We start from the raw sequence: 26,572 nt of genomic DNA on the forward strand, positions 1-26,572 counted from the left end.
TTATAAAAGCAACCAAGAAAAAGGCTGAGAAAAAAAAGAAAGAAAAGATCTTAATAGCCTACACTGTAAAATAATTTTTTGCTGCATTAAATTAAGGCCGTATAGTCATTTCAACTGTTAAATCTTGAGTAATGATGAATTGCTTTGACTTGTGAAAACTGATAAACTTATGTTAATGTAAAAATATTTTGCCATGAGTTATTGATCACATTTTTCCAGAGTGTAGCTCATTTTAATGACATTGTGTTTTCCTCTTTTGTGCACTTTTACATAATACACCAACACTTGTATCTGTTCCCAAGAAAGTGGTGGCTGAAATATGTGCAGTAAGTGGACATTTTCTAACTTTACAAAGGAAAGAAAGTATAAGACTTTGTAATGTCCATTTGTTTCCATTGCACTGGACAGTGAATAAACCCTCTCAGATAACTGTCATATGGAGGAATAGCCGTGCATAAATAACTTTACTTAATTTATACTTGTATGCTTTATGGCTGCAATATAAGTTGCAGGATTCCACATCTACAGAAAGGCCTACAGAAGAGTCTGCACAGACAGAGGAGACATAGGCCTACAGGTGGACAGTGTATAGCCAACTTTTCCTTTTTATTTGTTGCATGAGGCATGTGTCTAATATCTCTTGTTGCAGGCACTTGACCACTGGCTTTTCTTTACAAAGAACAATTGAAATAAAACTAAGCATATTTGTCTTTTATTAAACATTTAATGATTTTTTTTTTTTTTTTTTGTGGCAATGTTGTGTAATATGGCACATGCAACAATGTCACAGGCCCTGTCAGGTGTGCAACCCTCAGACTTTTCAGACACTGAAATCTTCCCTTTAGTTAGCCAAAGTTCATTTCATTGTGTGCCCTTGTCCTGGCTAGAGCTGCATTGTAACTGGTTTGGGTCAGGGAATGGGGTCATAAAACACCTGTCTGCAGGAACATGTCATAATCACCTATGAAAAAATGCAGTTCTGTTAGGATCAGCATAAGTGTATGTAATACAGTGAGCTTGATATATAATTGTGGAACTTTCCTTACCACTTTCAAATATAAATGTGAATCTCTGAAAATGCTTAAGTCATGCACAGATCCTGGCCATTTTGCTTTCACATTTGTTATATGGAAGATTTTAGTCAACTCCCTTTTTTTATTTGATATAATATTACTAATCTGGAATATTAAGAATCACAATAGTAACTGGGCTGCACTTTTACATTGTGAACCCCCTTTCTGTTCACATAATCCCCTTCATTGAGGCCTTGATGGTAATCTATGGTCTCAATCATGGTCATGATTGCATGATCTTCATAAAAAAATATGATAGCCTAAAAAAAACTGCTTTAAAAAAAACTGCTTTACAACATTGGGTCTTAAGTGGCTTGGAAATGCCACAAAAAAACGAAAACTATTTTTTAAACCTAAAAGCGCCAGGTAAACTCCGAATGGACACGACAGACAGCACTTTCCATCAAGTTTTCCGCATCTCCAATAGTGTAAAGGAAAGAGCCACTCGCAAATAATCTTAGGGCAATGCAAACAGTTTGTGCTGTAGTTAAAGCCTGACTCTGACAAGTCGAAAATAAATGTGCGTTTCCAACAAATTAATAATGTAAACGACAATCTCACGAGTCACGAGAAAAATATATCTCAGAAAGTGCACTATCGTGCTGCGCTGGACTTCCCGCATCAGCTCTGCTTATGAAGCCGCGATCTAATCCTGTTTACATGAAATAAGCCTGCTCCCGTGCAGGTTTAAGATTGTGCACCTGTTGCTATGACAGCAAGTCCAGGATGAGCGTCGAAGAACCAAACAATCCAAGATCATGCCAAATCGTCAACAATCAAATCCAGCTAACTGAGTTAGCGACATACGAAAAATGGGCCCCTGATACGTAAAGAGCAAAACAAAACTCAATGCTCTCTTAAAGAACTGGCATATATTGGTTTGTGCTTAGCAGTAATGATGTAAATCATTGATTTCCTCCATTGTTTAAACCCAACTAGCATCTCTGAATAGCCTATAATATGAGAGAATAAGAGCAGAAGCAGGTGTCAAGTGCATAAAACTAGTGGGGGAGACCGGGGACAGTTGCAACAGGGGATGGTTGCAACATGTCATTTTTCTCCAATCAGAAACAAGCTAGAGTGATGACACTCATACTGAACATGCACAGTTAGACCCTCCCCCCACCAAAAAGACAGTAGACATATTCAACATCTGCTGCTGCATTTATTGAACAAAACTTGTTTTGGAGGTATGAAAGTATTTTTTTTCATGAGATGTATTTTTGTCATACTGTCCAGACATTTTGTATGAATTAATCAAAACTTACTTAGTTTGAATTATTGTTTTGTTGACTTCTAAGTGATATGGTTAGCATGTGTCAAAGTCAGTGTGTCGAGCAGGCACATGATGTTCTGTCATGGCTGATAGGGTCGGGGACGGTTACAACAAGTTATAAATTGCATGTTTAATAAAGGTTTGTTGCATTGCAAATTGTTCAATTCTTCATGTCTGACACTGAAATATGGAGAGATTGAATATCATCTGTAATTCCTGCACAGTGAATCTATGTAGGCCTATGTTTTACACATACACAAACAAAACTCAAGAACTGTTATTTGATAAATATGACTAAATAAATAAATTATAGGCTACAATAATATTATTGAAATACATAATACTATAATATTATAGTAGGTAGTAAATATTAACCTAAAACAGTTAATATTTTCAGAATTAAATGCTCATTGAGACAAGAAGCTAAAATTAATTAGAGAAATTTAAGGTATTTTTAACGTGTTGCAACCGTCCCTGGGTTGTGTTGCAACCGCCCCCTGGGTCGGGGTCAGTTGCAACATCTGACTTCTTCCATTCAAATAAATACTGTGAACGATATGCAGATATAGTAATCATCTTTAAATGGTATGGGTAATTATATACAAATTTGGTTGGTCTACTCCAAATAGTCTCTGAGTAACTGAGAGAAATGCAAAAAGTGTTGCAACTGTCCCCGGTCTCCCCTGCTGTATTCAGAAAGTGAGATGCAGGGCCCTCATAAAGTGAAGGAACATAGTCCCTTCATTCCTTTAAAAGCAGTAGCTCACGCAGGAATTGATCCCAAAATTACTGAATGACAGAAAGAGCCTGTCCTTAAAAAAAAGAGAGATAGAAAAAAAAAAGAATAGTTCACCCTACATTCTGGCATCATTTAGTTCCATTTTGATTTCCTTTGGAACAATTTCCATTCAGAAATTACTAGTAATGTAAAAAAGAATTACAAAGAAACAGAAAATAACACATTGAATTAAATGTTAAATTTTGAGGTAGAAAGATGGAAATAATATTCCTTGTAAAATGTACTCCATATTTTATTTACAACAACAACAACAACAAAAAAACATTATTTACAGTGTATTTTATGTGAAATTCGATCTTTTCCAAGCACAAAGCTCATCTACTTTGATGGCTTTGAAGTTATTTTAGAAATATTGATATACTATTATGTATTAATGTTTTGAATTAGCTTTAATTTTATACTTTCAGTTTTAATTGATATTACTGTAAGTGTTTTGTGTGTGTGTGTGTGTGTGTGTGTGTGTGTGTGTGTGTGTGTGTGTGTGTGTGTGTGTGTGTGTGTGTGTGTGTTTCTATTTTGTTTTTATTTCAGTTTTAGTTTAATAATTTTAGTATTTTAACTTCAACTTATTTTATTTCAGTTAGGTGTCAAGGCAACATTTCTACTACAATAGATTTAGTTTGAGTTAACAAGAACAAGACTAGCTTGGAAGACTAGGAATATTGTGAATAAGTCATAGTATACTTTTAAAATATATTTATGGTGTTTTTTCTTCTTGCTTGGAGCAAGGCAGCCTGTGGTCACCATCTGCTTTAATTAGAATGCAAATACCATCGGGAACACTGCAAAATATCTCCTTTTTTTTTTCAAAGAAGAAAGAAAGTTATGGTTGGAACAACATGAGGGTGAGTAAATGATTGCAGGATTTACATTATGGGAGAACTTTTCCTAAACCTCATCTAACAACACAACATTTTGTTGCCTGAAAGTGCACTTTCAACAACCATCAACCATTCATCTTTCCTGAATTGCTGAAAAGCACCGGAATATATAAAACACATCAATTAAACTGGGAGCCAAACTTTCTAATATCAGCACATGTTTTGAACTATTCCCCTCTGCCTAAGAAAGAACATGGCGGCAGAGATTCTACAAGTGAACTGATGTACACAGACAGACAGTGTTTGTAAACTGAAGTGCGAACATAGCCAAGAGATAATCTCAGTCCAATGAGGATTTGCTCAAAGCCAAAACAGAAGATGCAATTAAAGCATCTGAACTGCCACCACATGACAAGAGTCCCCAGGTTAAATGACTAAACAGGAAAGATGGGCTGTCACTTCCTGTTTGTTGCTGCCGCGTGGTTTGATTTGGAGCTCCGTCAAGTTGATTCTTAATCCTCTGATTTCTTCTTAAAATCAGTTTTATAACCTATCATTTTCTCTTTCTACATCGGGTGAACATATCCCTAATAGTATATCAAAAACAAACAGAATGCTTTGACATCGCTAGTTGTATCCGATTCCCCGAACATCTGCAACTTTAGCCCATTAGCATCACTAGCATGGTAAAGGTTGCTCTTGTTTACACTCAGAAAATCTGTTCTAATGGTGTAACGGATGTGTGTCTACCTTTGAGTACAGGTGAGAACAGGAGTTAGAGCTGGAGGCCATGTTACACTTTCAGATATAAGAAAAAGAAAAAAAATCCCGTTTCTCTTGCTCTGGCTACCGTGTATATACTTCCAGGGCCGTATGTTGACTTTCTAAAAGAGTTTGCAGATTTTCTCTCGCCATTTTAACATTCACCTATAGATGATGCGATAGGAGTTGCATTTACAGGTATACTAAACTCTTCTGGGATCAAGCAAAACCTCACCAGACCCACTCATCATTTTAATCATACACTAGATTTAATTATATTGCATGGAACCATTTTTACTGATATAGATATTCTACTGCAAAGTGATGATGTCACTGATCACCTTGAAACATGCATACTCCGCACTGCTGATATTTGCCATATAACTCTGTTAACGACCAGGTAAAACAATTATCCCAACCACTAAAGACAGATTCACAAATAACTTGATTTATTTGGTTATTCACAGATAATCTTCCGCTCCATGGCAGCTTTCTGTATCCCATTCTCATTTACATATTTTCAAAATGGTGTTGCGTTTGGTTACGACACATGCATCTGTCACGTCAAACCTGGCACTAAATCTTTTTACAGTGCTTGACAGTCATTGACATTATGAACTGTCGTTCTGTAGAAAAAAAGAGTTGTACAGTTCTTTAGAATGTCTTGATTTGTGTGTCCAGTATGAACAGAAGAAAGTAATATGCGTAAGGAACAATGTGAGGGTGAGTAAGTAAATAAGTTCAACATTTTAGTTAGTAAAGTAATTTTTTTATACAGGCACACTTGCAATAAATGCAGTATAAGTGCAAGTTTAATGTTTTTATGCAAAACTGTAACAGCCTTATTAGGTATCATTTAAATGCATATGCGGGTTGTTAGCGATAACTGATATAAGGAAATATCAGTGTGAAGTGTTTTGCCTGTGGTGAAGATTTGAAGAAGACATTAACTTTAACATTAATTAAAGGCTGGGAACTGGGAGGAGTGTGAGTCTGATGGGATATGTGTGTGTGTGTTTATATGCGTAAATGTGTAAAGGTGCTAATCACAATTTTTGCAAAAGTAGAGGGACAATTAAAGTGAGAAAATTAAAATGTTCACATTATTATGTGTTATTTACATGTGCCGCCTTGTGTGTTAGAAAGAGATTTTTCACAAGACTTTATTTTACATCATAAAAAGTGAGCTCTCGTGCAAAGGTTAGGTCAAATAAAACAGTTTTGGCCAAATTCTATTTGGATAAGTAAATCTTATAATGAGTGAATAAACAATTCAACATAACAGACAGAGTCAAGAGATGTGTTGATTAAAATATGCTTATATTTTAAGCAATACTTGATGATATACCATGATGATTATGCGGCCTTAGAAGGCAGCTGCCTATGTAGAGAGTATATGCAGTGGCAAAGAGGTTCACTAGGTTCAGCTCACAAGGAACAGAGCTAGTGTTGGCCTCTGTCTTGAAAGAGGTTTTCCAATTGGATTTGCATACAAAACAACCAGTGCATTGAAAAGAAACGGTGGGGAAAAAGGAATAAAAAAAATAAAAAAAGTCCTCCTAACTAAAGCCTGGGGACTCACATCCGGTGCTAAAATCTCAAAATGTAAAAGGGCCCACAGCAACTTCAGTCACCCAGAAAGTGTTTCAGATAAGCTCTGAGAACTATATGAAGAGAGGATCCAGTCAATGATGGAGCAAGAACTCTGTGTTAGTTCAAGTCCACTTCGACTGCCTGGAGAGAGAGATTATACACTGGGAAAAAGAAAATGTAGTAAAGTTTGTAGCGTTTCAGTAAATGTTTTAGGTTAGACGCATTGTAAATCAAATGGCTGATAATTCTGAAAAATTGAGCTTTTCTTGTATTTGCCACTTGTCATTCAAATGTCATAGTTATAACAAAGACAAAACGTGTGACACTTTGAGATCTACAGTATATGTAAGAAATCCAACTTTAAGCAGATTGTCGTTCTCTTCTGGAAAATGTGGCACTGCATCTTTTGTCCAGTCAAATATGAATGTAAATGTGAAAGTAGCATCGGACTAGATTTGGGACTTAAAAAGTTGATACTTGAAATTATCAACATAATCAAAACTTTGATGAAAATCTTGTTGTACACACTCTACTACATGTGCTATGTTGTCTGATTGATAGTTCATAGTTTTTAGCAAGTAAAATGGCTTTTAGTAATTGTAAAATATCTTTAGGTTGTGATACATGTCTTTTGCTGTGAAATATAAACATAATAATAACTTACATTGTTAGTAATATTTCAAAATGAACACTTACTTAGGTTTACTTGACATATTGATTATGCATATCCATCACTTTTGCCCCCCACAATAAAAACTACAGAGCAGAGCAGTCTGCTATACTGTTGTAAAGATCAACATTAACATCAGAATTTTATCTTACCTTTCGACCATAGCAATATCAGCAATTGCACCAAACTGCAAAGTTGTGCCTCTGAATAAAATTTCTCCTCCTCGAGCAATGAGCTCCAAATTCTCACTTTATCATAAAGCCTAATGTATCACATATGATACTCAACAGAAAACACATTCCAGCTTTTTTAAAGATATATAGGGCCCTATCTTGCACCCAGCGCAATTGACTTTATACACCGACGCATGTATCATTCCTATTTTGCACCCGCGCAAAGCGCGCTTTTCCCTCCAGAGACACACGTCGCTAAACTAGGGAATGAACTTGCGCTCCCTGGGCGGACGTTCCTTCATGCTATTTTGCAGGTTTAGAAAACAATTGCGCCACTAACCAGGAAAAAATAGTTTAAAGTCAGTGGTGCGTTGCGCATGTTATTCATATGCTATTTTAAGGGCGCATGCTTGGCCATAATCAATGTAGCGTGTGCACAACGCGCATACACTTTGATTCTATCATCTACACAGAAGCAGCAGTTTTCATTTTTGCAAATCATACATTATTACGATAGATAGATAGATAGATAGATAGATAGATAGATAGATAGATAGATAGATAGATAGATAGACAATTTATTATAAAAGCATACATCTAGCTTACACATTTACCCAAATTATCATACACCTTTTTAACCGAAGTTAATTTGGGAGGGTTTCTCCATCCCCAACCTCCCTGACGAGAGCGTTGCTCTCCTCGGCTATGAACCACTCCTGGCGCGCGCCTGGCAAATCCGCCGTTACAATAGGAATCCGCTTTAGAAATGTGAATGTGAGATGACGCTCTGGGAATGTGAGATGACGCTCTGATTGGTTTATTTCACGTTACGCCCAAACCACACCTATGAATAATGAAGCTACTTCAGACCAACCCATTTCAGATTTGCGCCTGGCGCAAGAGTCATTTATCCCGCCGGGAAAATAGCAACAGCGCCCAAGACCCGCCCACAAAGTTACTTGCGCTTTGCGCTTTGACACTTGCGTTTCAGATCCTAAGCCCATAATTAAACATTTTCGTTAAATCTATAAACCGTAAACAATAATTCAGAATGTTAAACAATAAATCTTGATTTATAATTATAATTATAATTATATATAATTATAATTACTTATAATTATAATGTTCCTTTTACAGAGGAATTTTGTGCACAACCAATCATCCACAACCAATCATCCAAGGATTCTATATAAAATAGCTGATTAGAGAATGTGGAAGTGGTTAAAAATCACTAAAACAACTTTAACCATGCATGTAAATGCAAATCTGAACAAATGATCAAGAACAGAAAACGCTTGCCTGCTCTGGGAGAGAGTGAGTCAGAAAAATATTAAGTATCATAACAACAACATTTAAAATATTTAGACAGACATGTCAAGTAGTAGAACATTTGCATAATTCAGTATGTTAGTTGATATTACTCTTGTCTAACTCTGATCTCTGAGTGACGTGCAGAGACAGCAACACTTTTTGATTTTATAGAGCGATTTTATGATTTAATTTAATAGAGTCTACACTCATCTGTGTATCATATTGTACAAGGTTTAAAACATTTAAATAGACATATCAAATAGTAGAAAATGAGTAATTCATATTTATATTACTCCAGACAGTGTCACGGCTGAATGAACGAGAGACGAGGATTCAAATGCAGAGGAGATTTATTCCACACAAACAGATAGGATACAAACTCAAGACACAACTAGCCAGCGGGAAGGAACATCAGGAACAGGTAACTCAGACAACGAACCAGCACAGGACTACAAACACAAGGAAGCTAAATAGGGGAACAAACAAAGGAGGGTAATGAGACTAACAGGTGGGATAAATTAACCAATAATCAAATAACAAGCTGGGAGGGGCTAGACAATAGACACGAGCACATGGCCCAACATAACAAACACCCATGTGCAGCACAAGACAGGACAGGCATGTGACATTAGACGACGCTCCATAAGACCAGGGCGGGACGGGAGGGACAGACCAGGGCGGGACGGGAGGGACAGACCAGGGCGGGACGGGAGGGACAGACCAGGGCGGGACAGGGGAAAAAAAATGTCTGGGACACCAGAGTGGTCCACAGGGTTCAGGAGGCCAGGACGGGGCAGGCTGTGCAAACGGCCAGGGTGGAGACTTTCCTTCGGGCGGCCAGGGCGGAGACTTTCCCTCGGGCGGCCAGGGCGGAGACTTTCCCTCGGGCGGCCAGGGCGGAGACGGCAGTTCATCGGGCGGCCAGGGCGGAGACGGCAGTTCATCGGGCGGCCAGGGCGGAGGCGGCAGTTCATCGGCGGCCAGGACGGAGACTTTCCCTCGGGCGGCCAGGGCGGAGACGGCAGTTCATCGGGCGGCCAGGGCGGAGACGGAAGTTCATCGGGCGGCCAGGGCGGAGACTTTCCCTCAGGCGGCCAGGGCGGAGACTTTCCCTCGGGCGGCCAGGGCGGAGACGGCAGTTCATCGGGCGGCCACGGCGGAGACGAACCCTCGGGAGACCAGGAAGTAGACGACCCTTCAAGCGACCATGGCACAGGAACCGACCCCAACTCAGGAACAGGAACCGACACCGGCTCAGGAACTGGCACCGACACCACCAGCTCAGGAACTGGCACCACTGGAACTGGCCCTGGAACTGGCACCACCGGCTCAGGAACTGGCACCGACACCCCCGGCTCAGGAACTGGCACCGACACCACCGGCTCAGGAACTGGAACCACCGGAACTGACAGTGGAACTGGCACCACCGGAACTGGCACTGGAACTGGCACCAACGGCTCAGGGACTGGAACTGGCACTGGAACTGGTACCACCGGCTCAGGCACTGGAACTGGCACCACTGGAACTGGCACTGGCACCACCGGCTCAGGCACTGGAACTGGCACTGAAACTGGTACCACCGGCTCAGGCACTGGAACTGGCACCACTGGAACTGGCACTGGAACTGGTACCACCGGCTCAGGCACTGGAACTGGAACCACCGGCTCAGGCACTGGAACTGGCACCACTGGAACTGGCACCACCGGCTCGGGCACTGGAACTGGCCCCTCTGGCTCGGGCACTGGCACCACCGGCTCAGGAACAGACACCACCGGCCCAGGAACAGACACCACCGGTCCAAGTGTGTGCGTAGCCCACACACACCACATGGCTGTGGCCATAATGGCTAGTGTCGCGGTCACTAAGGGCTCAGGAACAGACACCTCCGGTTCAGGAACAGGCACCACCGGCACAGAAACAGACACAAGCACAGACACTGGCTCCGGCTCAGGAACAGACACTGGCTCCGGCTCAGGAACAGACACTGGCTCCGGCTCAGGAACAGACACTGGCTCCGGCTCAGGAACAGACACTGGCTCCGGCTCAGGAACAGACACTGGCTCCGGCTCAGGAACAGACACTGGCTCCGGCTCAGGAACAGACACTGGCTCCGGCTCAGGAACAGACACTGGCTCCGGCTCAGGAACAGACACTGGCTCCGGCTCCGGAACAGACACTGGCTCCGGCTCCGGAACAGACACTGGAGGTTTGAAGGGCGTCTCCAGGATCCGAGCTAAACGCTCTAAATAGCCGATCAGTGCCCCCCCGGCCGTGAGAATGGGCATCTCCCGATCTATCTCCGACTGGGCAGACGTGGCTTGAACCATCTCTGGCTGGGCAGATGTGACCTGAACGGTCTCTGGCTGGGCAGACGGGACGTGAACAGTCTCTGGCTCGGCAGACGTGACGTGAGCAGTCTCTGACTGGGCAGACTGGACGTGAACAGGCTCGGCGGCGGCCATCTTGTCCGAAGACACAGGCTCGGCAGGCGTGACGTGAACACTCTCGGTGGCGGCCATCTTGTCAGGGGACACAGGCTCGGCAGACGTGACGTGAACACTCGCGGCGGCGGCCATCTTGTCCGAAGACACAGGCTCGGCAGGCGTGACGTGAACAGGCTCGGCGGCGGCCATCTTGTCCGAAGACACAGGCTCGGCAGGCGTGACGTGAACAGTCTCTGTTGCGGCCATCTTGTCTGAAGACACAGGCCCGGCAGACGTGACGTGAACAGGCTCGGCGGCGGCCATCTTGTCCGAAGACACAGGCTCGGCAGGCATGACGTGAACAGGCTCGGTGGCGGCCATCTTGTCCGAAGACACAGGCTCGACAGGCACCACCGGAACTGGGACCACCGGAACTGGGACCACCGGAACTGGGACCACCGGAACAGTTACGGAGGGAGCCTTTCTCCTCCTCCTATGTTTCGGGACCACCGGAACTGGGATCACCGGAACTGGGACCACCGGAACTGGGACCACCGGAACTGGGACCACCGGAACTGGGACCACTGGAACTGGGACCACTGGATTCGGGACCACCGGAACAGTTACAGAAGGAGTCTTTTCCCTCCTCCTGTGTTTCGGGACCACCGGAACTGGGACCACCGAAACTGGGACCACCGGAGTTGGGACCACCGGAACAGGCATGGAGGAAGTCTTTCTCCTCCTCCTCCGTCTCGGGATCAGTGGTGAAGGCTCTCCTTTCCGCTGATCGTCATCGGCCATGGTCTTCTCCTCCTCCCAAGTCCTTTGAGCGCATCTGGCGAAGTACTCAAATAAGGAGATTGAAGATCCCTTCTCCTCTCCCTGAGGAAAAACCTCACTCCGCTGAATCCACATATTGGCTGGTTCGTTCTGTCACGGCTGAATGAACGAGAGACGAGGATTCAAATGCAGAGGAGATTTATTCCACACAAACAGATAGGATACAAACTCAAGACACAACTAGCCAGCGGGAAGGAACATCAGGAACAGGTAACTCAGACAACGAACCAGCACAGGACTACAAACACAAGGAAGCTAAATAGGGGAACAAACAAAGGAGGGTAATGAGACTAACAGGTGGGATAAATTAACCAATAATCAAATAACAAGCTGGGAGGGGCTAGACAATAGACACGAGCACATGGCCCAACATAACAAACACCCATGTGCAGCACAAGACAGGACAGGCATGTGACAGACAGGCTCTGATTTCTGAGAGACATGCAGAGAAATGGCAATGCGATTTGCAATTACTGTGCTCATTTCATTCATATTGTGCTAATTCACTTCACACTCTCATTTGTAAGATATTTGTATTTGTAGTGATTCGTCAATTTAGCTCAAAGGAATTATTAATTAATTTATAGGGAATTCGAAAGAGTCACTTATTACAACCGAGCAAATGACTCGTTCGCGGCTCATTTGAACTGGCTATAACTATCAACTCTGCAACGGATATAAATATCCGAACTATAGTGAAACACTATAGTCAGCAAGGTAACTTAGATCGAAGTTCAAGACAATAAATTCGTAAGCACATAGCAAGTAATACTTCTCTTTTCAAATACAAACAATACTTTATTGATTATATACTAACACATAAAGCTAATAACAAACACAAACACACACACACACACATTCATACGAGTTGCAGAAGGAAAAAGAGTAAGGAAATATTAAGTTTTAAGAGTGAGTTTAAGAGTGAGATGATGAAATCCCAAGTTTCTATATGCACTTTTAAGACATCATCAATCATTAATTTAACCCTTCTATCGTTTCTTAGGTTATTAAATCTGTATCAAATACACCAGTTCAGCTTAAGAGTCTGGAGGCAGTACTTGCTTGTCTTTGCTTTTGGGAATTCCCTTTTGTTGCGTGAAAGGGGTTTTCCCGGTCCGTGTTCGTTGGCTGGTCTCCTCGTGCCTGATGTCTGGGGCGGCCAGTCACGTGGTGTGCTGGCGGAATGAAAGTCTTTGTTTGAAGCTGGCTTTGCAGAAGAAACGTGGACCAAAACTTTGCCGCAAAACTTAACTTAGAACCGAGACTCACAACGGAAAATAAAGGAAAACTTTGAAAAGAAAAGAAAATTTAGACGAGAGTAGTAAGATAGCTTGAATAAAGCTGTTGAACCCGTTCTTCTGATCTTAATTTGGGTTCTTTGTCTCTGCGGACTACATGGTTGCTAGTCTGGTTTAGATCTTAATCTTTTTCTGCATTTTTGGTTCTGCACCTCACTTCTTGAGAGTGATAGCAGAGAGTTTCTTGAGCGAGAACACAGAGATAGAGAGCACAGAGAGAGAGAAAGAGCTTTGTTTCAGGTCTAATATTTTAAACTCAAAAGTTTGTCCCACCTCCTGAAGGGATCGGACCAATTAGACACTGGCTTTATTTGTCTCATCGTAAATCATGCGTTATCTGGGATCTCCTTACTTTCCAAGCTCTAGCAGAGAGTACAGAGGCCACAGTTTAGACATCATTACTATTATAAGAATACAAAACATTTTATACAGATTTCAATCAAGCCATCTTTTGAATCACGAGCATACGATCATACTGATATGAAACACAACACACTTTCATTCAAACATCTAACAGTTATAACCATTAAATGACTTACATGGGATTTAAACTTATTAAAAATGCACATATGTGGTAGAAACAACACAGGATTATGTTGCATGATGTTCATCGAAACTTGTTCTGAGATGATTTTATTTATTTTGATATGTAAAGTGTGTTGGTGTGTAAAGTTTATGGGGTTTAAGAAATTCCAATTTGAGGTCATGTATAGTTCCTGCTGACGTCTGTTTTGTTCATCTCCTTGGTCCTTAAGAAAGACGGGGTCTGTTAGTCGCAGGGGTCATGTGACCTCTTGTTAGGGCCCTGAGCAGTACCATTCTCTGAACCGATCAAACGTTGACAACGTTCTTCCTTAAAGTTAACCCCCTGAGGTCGGCTGTCGCGCCGGCGCGATAGGCTCGTTTTTTTCGTATGAGTGCAAAAAAAAAATAAAAAAAAAATAATAATTTTTATCTTATATGCTTGTGTTATACATCAATCGATCCTGTTTAGTGTGTATTTTTTTTTGTGTATGCTCATAATAAAAACAAAGTGTTGTGCTTTTTGCCAAATAAAGAAAAATAAACATGATGCGAGTTCTGCCTACTCTCCGTCAGTGAAGTCAATTCTGAAACGCGTCCGAAAATGAACTGTAACTCAGCGAATACTCAGTCAAACAGGCATACAGTCACACAGGCATGAAGCTTGAATTTTCTTCTTTTAAATGAAGTAATTTTTATGAAAAACAAATATTCACAGTTTATGTAATATGTATGCAAAGAGAGAGATGTCAGTCGTTCTCATCTCAGCTAATTAAGTTTTAATGTGCTCTGCCCACGGAGAGCGCGCGCTATTCAAACGCAAATGTGAGGCGATCCAAACAAACCTGTGAAACGCCCACATCAGCTGGATAACACACACCGCGAGTTCACTTTCAGACTTATGTACTTTACGATGCTGTGAGGAATACTACTATCTTGATAATAATCCTGCAAAAATTTACCTCAGAAGTTCTGGAAGTATCATTTCGAGGAGCAAACGGATCCCGCTGAGGAATTAGGTCAGTTCTGTTTGCTTTGTTCTAATCTGAATGAATGAACGCACAGATGCGTGCTGTTGTGGAGCTACAGCTGGCAAAAATACTGTTTAAATATGAATTGCGTTTCTGTGTATGAATGAATGAACGAACGAACGCACAGATGCGTGCTGTTGTGGAGCTACTACAGCTGGCAAAAATACTGTTTAAATAATATGAATCGCGTTTGAATGAATGAACGCACAGATGCGCGCTGTTGTGGAGCTACTACAGCTGGCAAAAATACTGTTTAAATAATATGAATCGCGTTTGAATGAATGAACGCAAAGATGCGTGCTGTTGTGGAGCTACTACAGCTGGCAAAAATACTGTTTAAATATGAATTGCGTTTCTGTGTATGAATGAATGAACGAACGAACGCACAGATGCGTGCTGTTGTGGAGCTACTACAGCTGGCAAAAATACTGTTTAAATAATATGAATCGCGTTTGAATGAATGAACGCACAGATGCGCGCTGTTGTGGAGCTACTACAGCTGGCAAAAATACTGTTTAAATAATATGAATCGCGTTTGAATGAATGAACGCAGAGATGCGTGCTGTTGTGGAGCTACTACAGCTGGCAAAAATACTGTTTAAATATGAATTGCGTTTCTGTGTATGAATGAATGAACGAACGAATGCACAGATGCGCGCTGTTGTGGAGCTACTACAGCTGGCAAAAATACTGTTTTAATATGAATCGCGAATACAAAGAAAGATTACACTGGAAATATTGTTACAATTTTAAATGTTGTTGTAATTGTATAACCTTAATTGTATATAAAAAAAAAATATATATATATATAAGGATAGATGTAAACAAAATCTTAAAAGGTCATTATAAGCCTTCTCTTTAAATAATTTTATTATGCTTTATTAGTTATTTATTATGCTTTATTAGACACATTTGCGAGATGCGAGAGAGAGAACCAGAGCGGGCAATGAGAATTCTCATGAGAAGCGAATAAATCTACCTCCGCCTGGCCGAACTTCTCCCATATAAGCTCCACCACCTCGGGGTGGAGCCTCCATTCCCCTGGCCTAGGCCCCTGCTTCGACAGTGTGTCTGCTCCCACATTATCAACCACAGGTATATACATAGCCCTCACAGAGAGAAATTTGTCCTTAGACAAAAATAGAATATGATGGGCCAATTTGCACAGAGGACGAGACCTCAAGCCCCCCTGATGGTTGATATAGAAAACCACCGATATATTATCAGACCCAATAAGGACCTGATGGCCTCTGAGGTCTGGAGGGAAATGCCTGAGGGCAAAGAATACTGCCAGCATCTCCAGGCAACTGATGTGCCATGAGAGGTGATGGTCCTTCCAGACCCCGCGGGTGTACCGGCCCTCCATGAGCGCACCCCAGCCCCTGCGGGAAGCATCCGTGGTCAGAATTTTTCTGGGACATGAAGCTCCAAGCACCTGGCCTTGGGACAGGAACCGTATGTCTTTCCATATGACTAGAGAACGAAGGTACCTGGACGTAACTCTAATCATACGGAAGGGGTTGCCCCTTGGGGAAAACCCCCTGGTCCCGAGCCACCACTGTAGGGCCCCATAAGGCCCAAAATTCCTTGAAAATGTTTGACAGTGATGGCCTGGCCTAACCTGATAGCTCTAACTGCAGCCACGATACTTTAAATACGTGGCTGGGTCAAGTGAACTCGCATAGATTGCGAGTCCCACTCAGCTCCAAGAAATTTTATTCTTTGAAGAGGAGACAGAGAACTTTTCTTGACATTGAGCCTTAGCCCCAAGCACTGAAGATGACGCAAAACAACATCTCGATGTTGGATTGCTAGCGTCTCTGGTTCTGCCAGAATAAGCCAGTCATCTAATAATTTAGGATGCGGTTCCCCTGAAGTCTCAGTGGAGCAAGGGCAGCATCCATACAGAAAGTGCAAGGGGATAGAGTTAGGCCGAAAGGAAGAACCCTATATTGGTAAGCTTTTCCCCCCAAAAGCGAACCTAAGGAACTTCCTATGATAATGGATGATGAAGTTATGAAAATAAGCATCCATGAGATCTATTGTCACAAACCAGTCTTCAGATCTGATTTGCTGAATGATACTGGGTGAGCATATTGAAACTAAATCTCCTCAAAGATTTATTCAATACTCTAAGATCTACAATAGGATGAAGTCCACCATCCTTTTTCGGAACAATGAAGTAACGGCTGTAAAAACCTGAATCCCTCTCCTGATTAGGGGCAATTTCTATTGCTTTTGCTAAAAGAGATTCAACTTCATTTTCCATCACCTGGCGCTGATGTGAGAAAACCAGTGTATGAAATACCCCGTTAAAATCGGGTGGTCTTACCTTAAACTGGATTCTGTATCCTTTAACTATACCCAGGGTCCATTTAGATATATTCGGAAGGCCTGACCAGGCGTCTAAACAATCTACAAGAGGAATCAATTTCTCTGGGTTAGTCTCAGGTGATATAATGTGCTTATCGGTGGTCTGAAGCAGTTTACTGGCAGGACGTAACCGATGAATAATCTAATAAGGAGATCAGTCCCTCGAGACTGACCTCAGGTTTTGAGATTCGGTGACCTGAAGCGATAGATCGGCAGGAACTAACCGAAAATAATATGAAGTGCCCATAAGGGTCCGCGTTTTTACGCCAGGACCTCATAGTTTATTTATTTATTTTTTTCTTAGCCCGAAAGGCAGTCCTCAGACCTGACTTCGGGGCTTTTTTTTTTTTTTTTTTTTATGAGAACGTCTCCTCTGACCCCGAGCCCTGTACAGGGGGAAGGGGAGGGGAAGAGGTGACTTCCCAGAATATGAGGGAGCTGGTTACTGTCCCCGGGGGACCTGGACTACCATATGTAGGTATGCATTTTTTTTTTTTTTTTTGACATGCCGCCATATAAGCCTTCCCTACCAAATTCGAGATAATATTTATATTAGCTCCACTTTAATTTTGGAGGGACGTGTCTGAGTCATCAGAGGTAATACGATATCTGGGAGAAATATTCTTCTACCCCCTGCATCATTAAATTTCCCTTTAATTTTCTTCTTCAATTATTCCACAATCTCAGTACCTCAGTATGGAGATCGTTTGAAAAAGGAAGACTCTGACACAAGGATTTTGACTGGGTTTGCAGGAAGCACTCTTTTTAGACGCTTCCTTCTTATTAAATTACCAAACATTTAATTTCATTACAGCCCCAGTCTTTCTCCAGCAACTCCTCATAATGTGGTGAATATTCGTGGTTCAGTGTTGATAGTATCTGACTCCTCAGAATCAGATAAATCAAACACCGTGTCTTTAACACGGTCGGAAGAAGCCGCAGTGACGCGGGCTTCCGAACCGTGTGCGAGACCTGTAAACACTGCTCCACGTGCGAACCCAATGCAAACAGACAACGCGCTGCCTCGACAGACGCGAGCTGATGCACTAGGAACGCAAGCCTATTTTATTCTTTTTAAACAGGCTCAGGCGGGAGCGGAAGAGTAAACTCAGCGTCTACACCCTGCAGACCTGTAATCTACGCGCTGCCTCGGCAAACGCGAGATCCGAGCCACTATAGATTCTGTATTGCAATGCAGACATTAATCTACACGCTGCCTCGGCAAATGCGAGATCCGAGCCACTATAGATTCTGTATTGCAATGCAGACATAAACCTACGCGCTGCCTCGGCAAACGCGAGATCCCAGTCACAGAATCCTTTCAGTTTGCACAAAATAGACAGTGCCCTCGAGAACTGTCCGTGCAAGCTCCGCTCACAACCCAACACCACAAAGCAAGTGTGCGCCATCCTTGCTTCTTTAATTTTTCTTAAATCAAGGAGACGCACACTGCCTTCGCCATAGTAGATTTGACAGACAACACCAAATAAGACGTACAGTTTGACATAGAACGCTGCTGAAGAACAGAAGCTGTCATTTCCTTGTTCCTGTGACCCTTATATAGCGTCCGGGTCACCGTCACATGCAACGTCATGACGCACGATGACGCACACCAATCCAGATTGGAATAGTTGTATAGTGACTTCAGATAACGCATGCCGAAGGCATTCCCCGTAGCGTTTATATTAGACGCAGCGGGAGTTCCCCGTAACGAAGGGGAACTGAAGGAGAGGACATATCGGCCGGATATAGGAGGCGTTCTAACAGGATTTAAAACAGCTAGATGGAGCACATCACAATGGAACACAATCCCATCGTTTAAGGAAGCAATTTTAATACTTACTTTTTCTAACTTGACACCATCATAAATGCCGCACATTGTGTGAGAGACAACAATGAGGTGAGTCATGAGGAAATATACACTGACCAAATAATAGAGGTGCCACACTTATAAGGCTCAAGATTTGGCTGGTTAGCATGGTGGCTTTTGAAATACATTTTCTTTGCCTTTGAAGTCAAAACTTATTTTACTCGCTAGTGGTTTTGGACTGTGCAACTTTTGTGGTGCCACCAGCCAAAAAAATCACAGTCATTGTCACGTTGGTTTGGCTTTTGATTTATGTTTTCATGTCTTATATTTTGTAATTTTGCCTCAGTTACGTCTCATGCTCCCTGCATGACGTGCTTTTCTTGCTCCTCGTGTTATCCTGCCATGTGCTCCCCTTGTGAATGTGTCATGATCTGATCTGTTTGTTTCAGGTCATCTGTTTTTCAGTTCTGTTTTGTCACTGGTTCTTTTGATTGTCTTGATCATTCTCAGGTGTTTCTTGTTACTCATTAGTCTTTGTGTATAAATAGGCCTCATGTAACCACTGTTTGGTAAGTCTATGTTTCTCAAGCCAAGTCTTTATTTGTTTTATGTTTGATCATGTTTGGGAAATAAAGCTGCACTTGGGTTCTATCAACTTGACTGCAGTGGACTCATCACAGTCATGAAGTAATTGTCCTGTTGTAAAGTGATTCTATGGCATGTGTGACTCAGGATATTGCCAGGAAATATTCAGTGGTCCATGAGCAAATATGGAAGATTTCAAATTGCTTCTGGGGGGCCCTGCATGAGACAAGTAGCTGCCATTGAGATTAATGAGAATGTTAATGGGTATCTCCAAGTATTATTGACCTATTAGTTTCACCATAAATCATAAACTGGATGTGAAAAGGGAATGCTAAATATAATTCCTCAAGAAGATTATGTAAGTGAAGCTGTAAGTGAATTCTGTTTTCAGTGATGCATTATAAAAGGTACAGTTACAAAGTAGAGATATACATAACACATTAAGTACAATGCATTTTGTTTATAAATGCTCCTATGGAAGCTTGTTTCTGCCACTGAATAAAAAAATAAAAGTAATTGTGACTTACCTCACAATTCAGTTTTTTTTTCTTCAGAATTGCGAGATATAGACACTCAATTCGTAGAAAAAAGTCATAATTGCGAGTTTATATCTCACAATTATGACTTTTTTTCTTGCAATTGTGAGTTTATACCCTGCAATTCTGACATAATAACTCACTATTGCGAGTTTATATCTTGCAGTTGTGAGAAAAAAGTCAGAATTGCAAGATAAATAGTAGCAATTATCTTATAATTTGTTTTATTCCATGCTTCCATGTGTTCCATCACATTTTGAAAGGAAAATGTATATTTCTCCCCAGATACATTTCCCTAGACATTTGTGTTTATAATACAGTTATATTGGTGAAAATTCTAATCTTATCACAAACAGAAAAGTGTGTTGTAGCAATTTTGGGTTGAGCTTTGTCGATGTTCTACACTGCAAAATATTTCTTAAAATTAAGACATAAAAATTTATATTTAGCAATATTTATCTTAAAACAACAGAAAATGTGCCAAAAAGGCATTAGTATATTATGTAATTTTCTTCCAAGGATACTTATCTTGTTTTAAAGATGATTAGATATTCTACAAAAACAAAAAGGCAAATATTTTTGAAAAATATTTTACTTGACTCACTGTTATTCAAGTTTGACTTGTGTATATTTTTGTAACACTGCGCATAGAGATAAATGACATTTAATAATAAAATAAGTCCAACTATCCTCTACACATTAAATAGGGCCGGGAAGTGCAATTGCCGCTGCTTAATTAAAAAGGAAGTGCACTGAATTTTAATGAGGTTTTTTTTTTTTTTTTTTCTGAAGGTCACATGTTTCCGACTTCCAGCAGTTTAAAGTCCTAAATATAGTTTGTCTAAGCTTGCTGCTTCATTAAGCAATAGCAGCTTATGACAATTTGGTCACACTTTAGTTTAGAGTCCAATTCTCACTTTTAACTATTTACTTATTAACATGCATATTACTAGGATATTGGTTGTTTATTAGTACTTATAAAGCACAAATGGCTTATTCTGCATGAACATATTCTACATCTCTTAATCCTACCCAGTTCCTACCCTAAAATTAACAACTAACTTACTAACTAATAAGCAATTATTAGGAGTTTATTGAGGCAAAAGTCATATTGGACTGACAATTCAAATTCCCTCATACACACTAACCTCCATCAGGAAGGGATCAGTCTTAGCAGATCGTCCAGTTGCCACACACTGAAATGTGGCGTTCTGCCCCGCGTTCACCTCCACATCCCCAAGTCTGGAGAAATGAGGCACTTTATCTGTGGAAAAAGAGAAGTAACAATTATTACTATATTATCCAATTAAAACTCAAAAAGAACAGCAAAACAAACACACACTTTATGAGGTGCAAATTAATAATATAATATAATATAATATAATATAATATAATATAATATAATATAATATAATATAATATAATATAATATAATATAAAACTGCACACTCTATTAAAGGAATAGTTCACTTAAAAATGAAATTCCTGTAGAAAAAATAAATTCATACAGGTTTGAAATAACATGAGGGTGAGTAAATGATGACAGGATTTTCATTTTTAAGTGAACTATTCCTTTAAGCACATTTATTTCTAAAAATTTCGGCACAACAAGTACCCTCATACCTTGACAAAGGCTACTTGTTGTGCCCAAACGTTGGTAATAAATGTGCTTAACAGAGTGTGCCGTTGTTTTGTTTAATGTCTTGAATGAAGTTTACGTTTATGTTTTGAGATCTTCAAGATTATTAATAAACTGCTCTTGGGTTCTTTATCATTCTCGTTCCACTGGATATAAGTTTGGATATACTTATAGTAGTAGTTGTAACTTATTTTCAGTCCTTCATTCATTCATTCATTTTTAGTTTTTAATTCATTATGTGTCGATATTTAGAATTATGAAACCTGAGGTTTTGTTCAATTTGGTGTAGAGACAAGTACTATCATCAATGTATTACTGTGGTACTTATTTATTGGAATAACAGGCAGTGCATAAATTATTACTATGTTAATAACATTATACTAAATACTAAAAAAAACAAAAAAAAAAACATTTCTGTACATAATAATTTAATGATCTTTTTGTGTGTGTGTATATTTCAATATTCTGATCTTAACCAACAGTGCATGTTCCCTGTATAGTATTTGTTACTTAAATCTTTTTGGCCCTCGCAATCTTTCAATAAGGTGCAAAATAAAAATGATTTATACCGTTTCCCCAGTTGTTATACAGTCCATTCATATCACTTATCTCTAAGCGTCATGTTTTGTCTTCATGCCCACGGAATGCCTCATTTGTTCTTATCTGCCTGTGCTTGTCAGCTCAGCATCAAATCATTACTCGCTATGTTATCAAGAGCACCAGTGCCATAACATGACTGCACTTCACCTATTCCAGTCACTTTGCTGAAAATACAAGCGCTGCCAGCTTAATTTTCCATCAGAGTGAATCTGAGCGAATGCAACGCAACCAATGCAAAACAAAAGAGACGGCCAGGCAGGAGGTAGACGTTCAATTCCTATAAGCCTTATATTTTTCAGAGTATAATAATGAAAAGTCTCCAAACGTTGAATGCTTAAACCACCATCTAAAGAAAATTTGGTTAAACTTATTTTTAAGTGTCTGTGTTACAGTGTACACTGTAAAAAAGTGTTACCAAAAATCCTATAACTTTTACCTAAAGACGGGTTCTTGAAAAGCCCTTAGTTTGCATTCACACAATGTGTCTTTTCAGTGGCCTTCCAGCTCTTCTATAATTGCATCAGTCTACTAACATGCCACTAATATCTGAAGTTCATGCAGTTTAATGATGGCTTTCTTATGGCAATGACTTAAAAAAGCCAGATGTGAATGGATACAATGAAATCTCAGTGTGTTCTGCCTGAGCGAGCTGCGAGGCCAGAGCTGTGGTGTTTTACTGTCTGTTTAATAGGTAACTTATAATTTGAAGCAAGATGTAGGTGGCTTAACTGCCATTTTTGTTGCTGTGATACCGTGTGAATGTATTGGTTGCACTGATGCATTCCCTGTTATTGAATATAAGAGTAAAATAACATTGATTTTAAGAATGACTATTACTGTAAGTCTAGTGCCAAACAAACAAGATGGCAGCAATTTTCAGCGGAGAGTAAATCTTTGTTCCTCTACTTGCGAGTGTTTTCGCACTGCCAACACAGAACTTCAAGCTCCAATATAACAAGCCATTCTGTAAACAATGTGCCGGATAGAGATAGGTTGGATGGTCCAATTTGAATTGAAATCACAAAAATATTGCAAACCATAACAATGTACCCCACATGTCTTGTTATTGTAGATAATATTTTGGAAAAATTGAGAGGACACTTACAATGTGTTCAAAATGCCCAACACAGAAGAAAATAACATCATATTATTGTAATCACATGGTGTTGTGATAAACCTTTTTTCTTTTCTTTTTTTTACATGGGCTTGTTCGGTTGGTAAAATGATAAAAATAGTTTGATTCAATTTAAACTTAATGAAAAAAAAAAAAAAAAGTAAATTAGTATTTAGATTTTAGAAATACATTTAACTAGATAATGACTTTTTAAAATTATTTTAAATTTCATTATTTTGAAATCTAAACCCATTTGTTTGAAAAATGAACATTGCAAAAACTGTAATTTAAGGGACATTCGGACCATTTCATCAGAGCCATATAGTGCAACTGCGCCTCCAGTGACCCGAGTTCGATATCGATCCCACTCCCCTCTCTGTTTGGTCTCTACACTATCCTACAAAGGTATAAAAAAAGCCAAAAATATAAATAACTTAACCCTTGTATGGTGTTCGGGTCTGTTGGACCCGTTTTCATTTTTTATCAAAAGAAAAATGATACAATTAATTATTTTTTCAAACTGAGACTCATTGGCCTTGGCTCATTTTCTGTGAGGAATATATATCAGAACACATTTTCAATGAAAACACACTGTACACCCCCCTACACATTTATATTACACACAGGATGTTCGGGTCCACTGGACCTGGGGCTAATAAAAGTGTGGAAATTGTAGGTCCTGTGTACCTTTACTCTGTCCTCCTCCTGTCAGGGTCTGCTGTTAGTGTGTGTATGTTCTTGTATATGGTTTATGAGGACACAAATGTGTATAATGACATGGGTATTACAACGTAAACTTGGTTTATGACGACATCTGTGTCCTCATACTAAAACATACTAAATGGTGTTTTTTGAAATTCAAAAAATGCCAAAAGTTTTCTGTGATTGGTAGGTTTAGTGGTAGGGTTAGTGTAGGGGGATATATTATACAGTTTGTACATTAGAAAAACCATTATGCCTATGGAGAGTGACCATACACCACATATCCAAGTGAGTGTGTGTGTGTGTGTGTGTGTATGTGTGTGTGTGTGTGGGGGGGGGTGTGTGTTTTGTGTGTGTCTGTGTGTGTATTGTGGGTGTGTGTGTTGTGGGTGTGTGTATGTGTCTGCATGAGTGTGTGTGTGTGTGTGTGTGTGCGTGTGAGAGAGAGATTGTGTGTAAGTGTGAAAGAGTGCAAGAGTGAGTTCTCTTACGAGAGTCCTCTCGTACTGCGTTTTAGAACCGAACCGACTTCCCGCCGAAACGGGCGTGGCTTACCTCTATAAAAGGAGCTCGAGAAGGCTGACTCACTTGATTTTAATCTCTTCAGCGAAGCGCACGCATCGCTGGATCACGGAAGCAGCGTCGTTGAAGCAAGCACATCAGCGGGACGAGCCCTCGAAGCCGCTGGCCAACGCCGCCTTCTACAGCCGTACCTGCTGCGCTTTCCGACGCCTATATCCTTTCATACTATTGCTTTTCTGTGTGTGTGTGTGTGTTCTCTGCAACACTCACCCCTAAAAGAGCTGCGTCTTTTTAAAGATGCCTTCCTGCGGCTCGTGCCGAGCCCCACTCACCGAGGGAGACAAGCACGTCATCTGTGTTTCCTGCCTGGGTGAGGACCATGCAGCGCTCGCGCTCGCTGACGGCGGATGCCCTCACTGCGAGCTTTTGCCGATGGTGACTCTGAGGACTCGCCTGGCATCCTTTTCCAAGCCTGCATTCACCGCCGCGATGCCGCGCCGTAAGAAGCGCCGCTCGCAGCGGGTCCCGGAACCCGCTCCAGCCCGACCAAGCTCGCTGGTTCGCCCGCCAGCTTCACCGGCCTCTCTCGAATCACTTCCTGATGCCCAGCGCCCGCAGTCTGCCGCCGCTTCATCAGAGGAAGTCGGTTCAGAGGCCGCGTCGGGGGAGAAGGATTCCTTCAGGCAGCGAGGATTGGGCGAGCTTTGAGGATCTCGCGCCTCCTGCCCGCAAGCCCTCAACGAGAGCCAACATAGAGACGGAGCTCATGCGGGTACTCGCGCTGGCCGCGGCGAGCCTCGGCCTCGAGTGGTCTGCACCGGAGCCCCCCTCTCGAACCCGGCTGGATGGTAGCTTCCTCCCTGGTGAGCGCACTTCTCCGGAATCTAAGCCCGCTCCTTTTCTTCCTGAGTTACATGAAGAAGTTGCGAAGGCTTGGAACGCGCCCTACTCTGCGCGGACGCGCTCATCTGTGTCACCCGCATTTTCCTCTCTGGATAATGCCAGTGACCGAGGCTACCTCTCTCTTCCGCCGGTGGAACAGGCGATAGCGACCCACCTTTGCCCGCCCTCTGCTGGACGGCGGACTAAACCGGTGTTGCCTTCCAAAGCCTGCCGCATGACGTCGACGCTGCTCGCGCGAATCTTCTCCGCCGCTGGGCAGGCCGCGTCATCGCTACACACCATGGCTACGCTGCAGATTTACCAGGGTGATCTCCTCCGTAAGCTGGACGAGATGGGACCTGACGCTATCTGCATCGCGGATTTAAGGAGCGCTTCAGATCTCACGCTCCGAGCTACTAAAGCCGCCGCACAAGCCATGGGACGGTGTATGGCTTCCGCCACTGTCGCTGAGAGGCACTTATGGCTGACGCTCACGGAGATGGCCGATTCCGAGCGCACTGCGTTTTTTCGATGCCCCGCTGTCTTCCACCGGCCTTTTTGGTTCTTCTCTCTCCGAGTTCGTGGAGAGATTTACCGAGGCCCAGAAAGCGTCTCAAGCCTTCAAGCACTTCCTGCCGAAGCGCTCCGGTTCTGCAGCGGTTCGTGACAAACGGACTCCGCGGAGCTCTCAGCCTCAGCCCCCGCCTTCGGCCGCCTCTTCGCAGCAGCCACAACAGCGCAGCTCGAGGCCCCGCTCTCGGTCCAGCGCCCGGCGCCCCTCTTCGCGCGGGCCGCGATCGAGGGTTGTGGTAAAACCGGAAGTGCCGAAGAAGTCCTAGCAAGCCTGGGAAAGCGCAGGTGTGTGAGTCCCGTTGCGGCCGGCCTCCCACCCAAGTGCCCCGCTGTTTCAGTCCCAAGGTTTGCGACTGTTCCAGTGTTTTCTGCAGAGAGCAAGCCTGCACTGCCGCCCGCTTGCCTGCACACAAAAGCCGTTCTCACGGCTACCCAGATAAATCTCAAAAAGAGTGTATTTTCTGGTGTCCCGGCCACGGCCGATGGTGCTATAAATGTAGTCTCGATGCACACTCCTCAGTGCCCATCACTACACATAAGCACAGCCCTACACGTAGGGCCCGCGCACATAAAATCGACTCAGGTCGGTTGCGCTTCCAGCATAGTGAGAGTGCCCACTTCCCAGTGCCCACGAACACTATGTC

At 41.9% G+C, this 26,572-nt stretch overlaps 1 protein-coding gene across 1 annotated transcript in view; it reads right to left on the minus strand.

Annotated features, from left to right (window-relative positions):
- ptprua (protein tyrosine phosphatase receptor type Ua) overlaps nucleotides 1-26,572 on the minus strand; it is a 446,907-nt gene that overhangs the window by 173,500 nt on the left and 246,835 nt on the right. The window contains exon 5 of the mRNA XM_081375841.1: nucleotides 21,045-21,160. Coding sequence (XP_081231967.1) covers nucleotides 21,045-21,160 — 116 coding nt within the window. The remainder of the gene's footprint in view (nucleotides 1-21,044; nucleotides 21,161-26,572) is intronic.

The sequence above is a fragment of the Scardinius erythrophthalmus genome, assembly GCF_964197995.2.
Source record: "Scardinius erythrophthalmus genome assembly, chromosome: 10".
NCBI classification, from domain to species: domain Eukaryota; kingdom Metazoa; phylum Chordata; class Actinopteri; order Cypriniformes; family Leuciscidae; genus Scardinius; species Scardinius erythrophthalmus.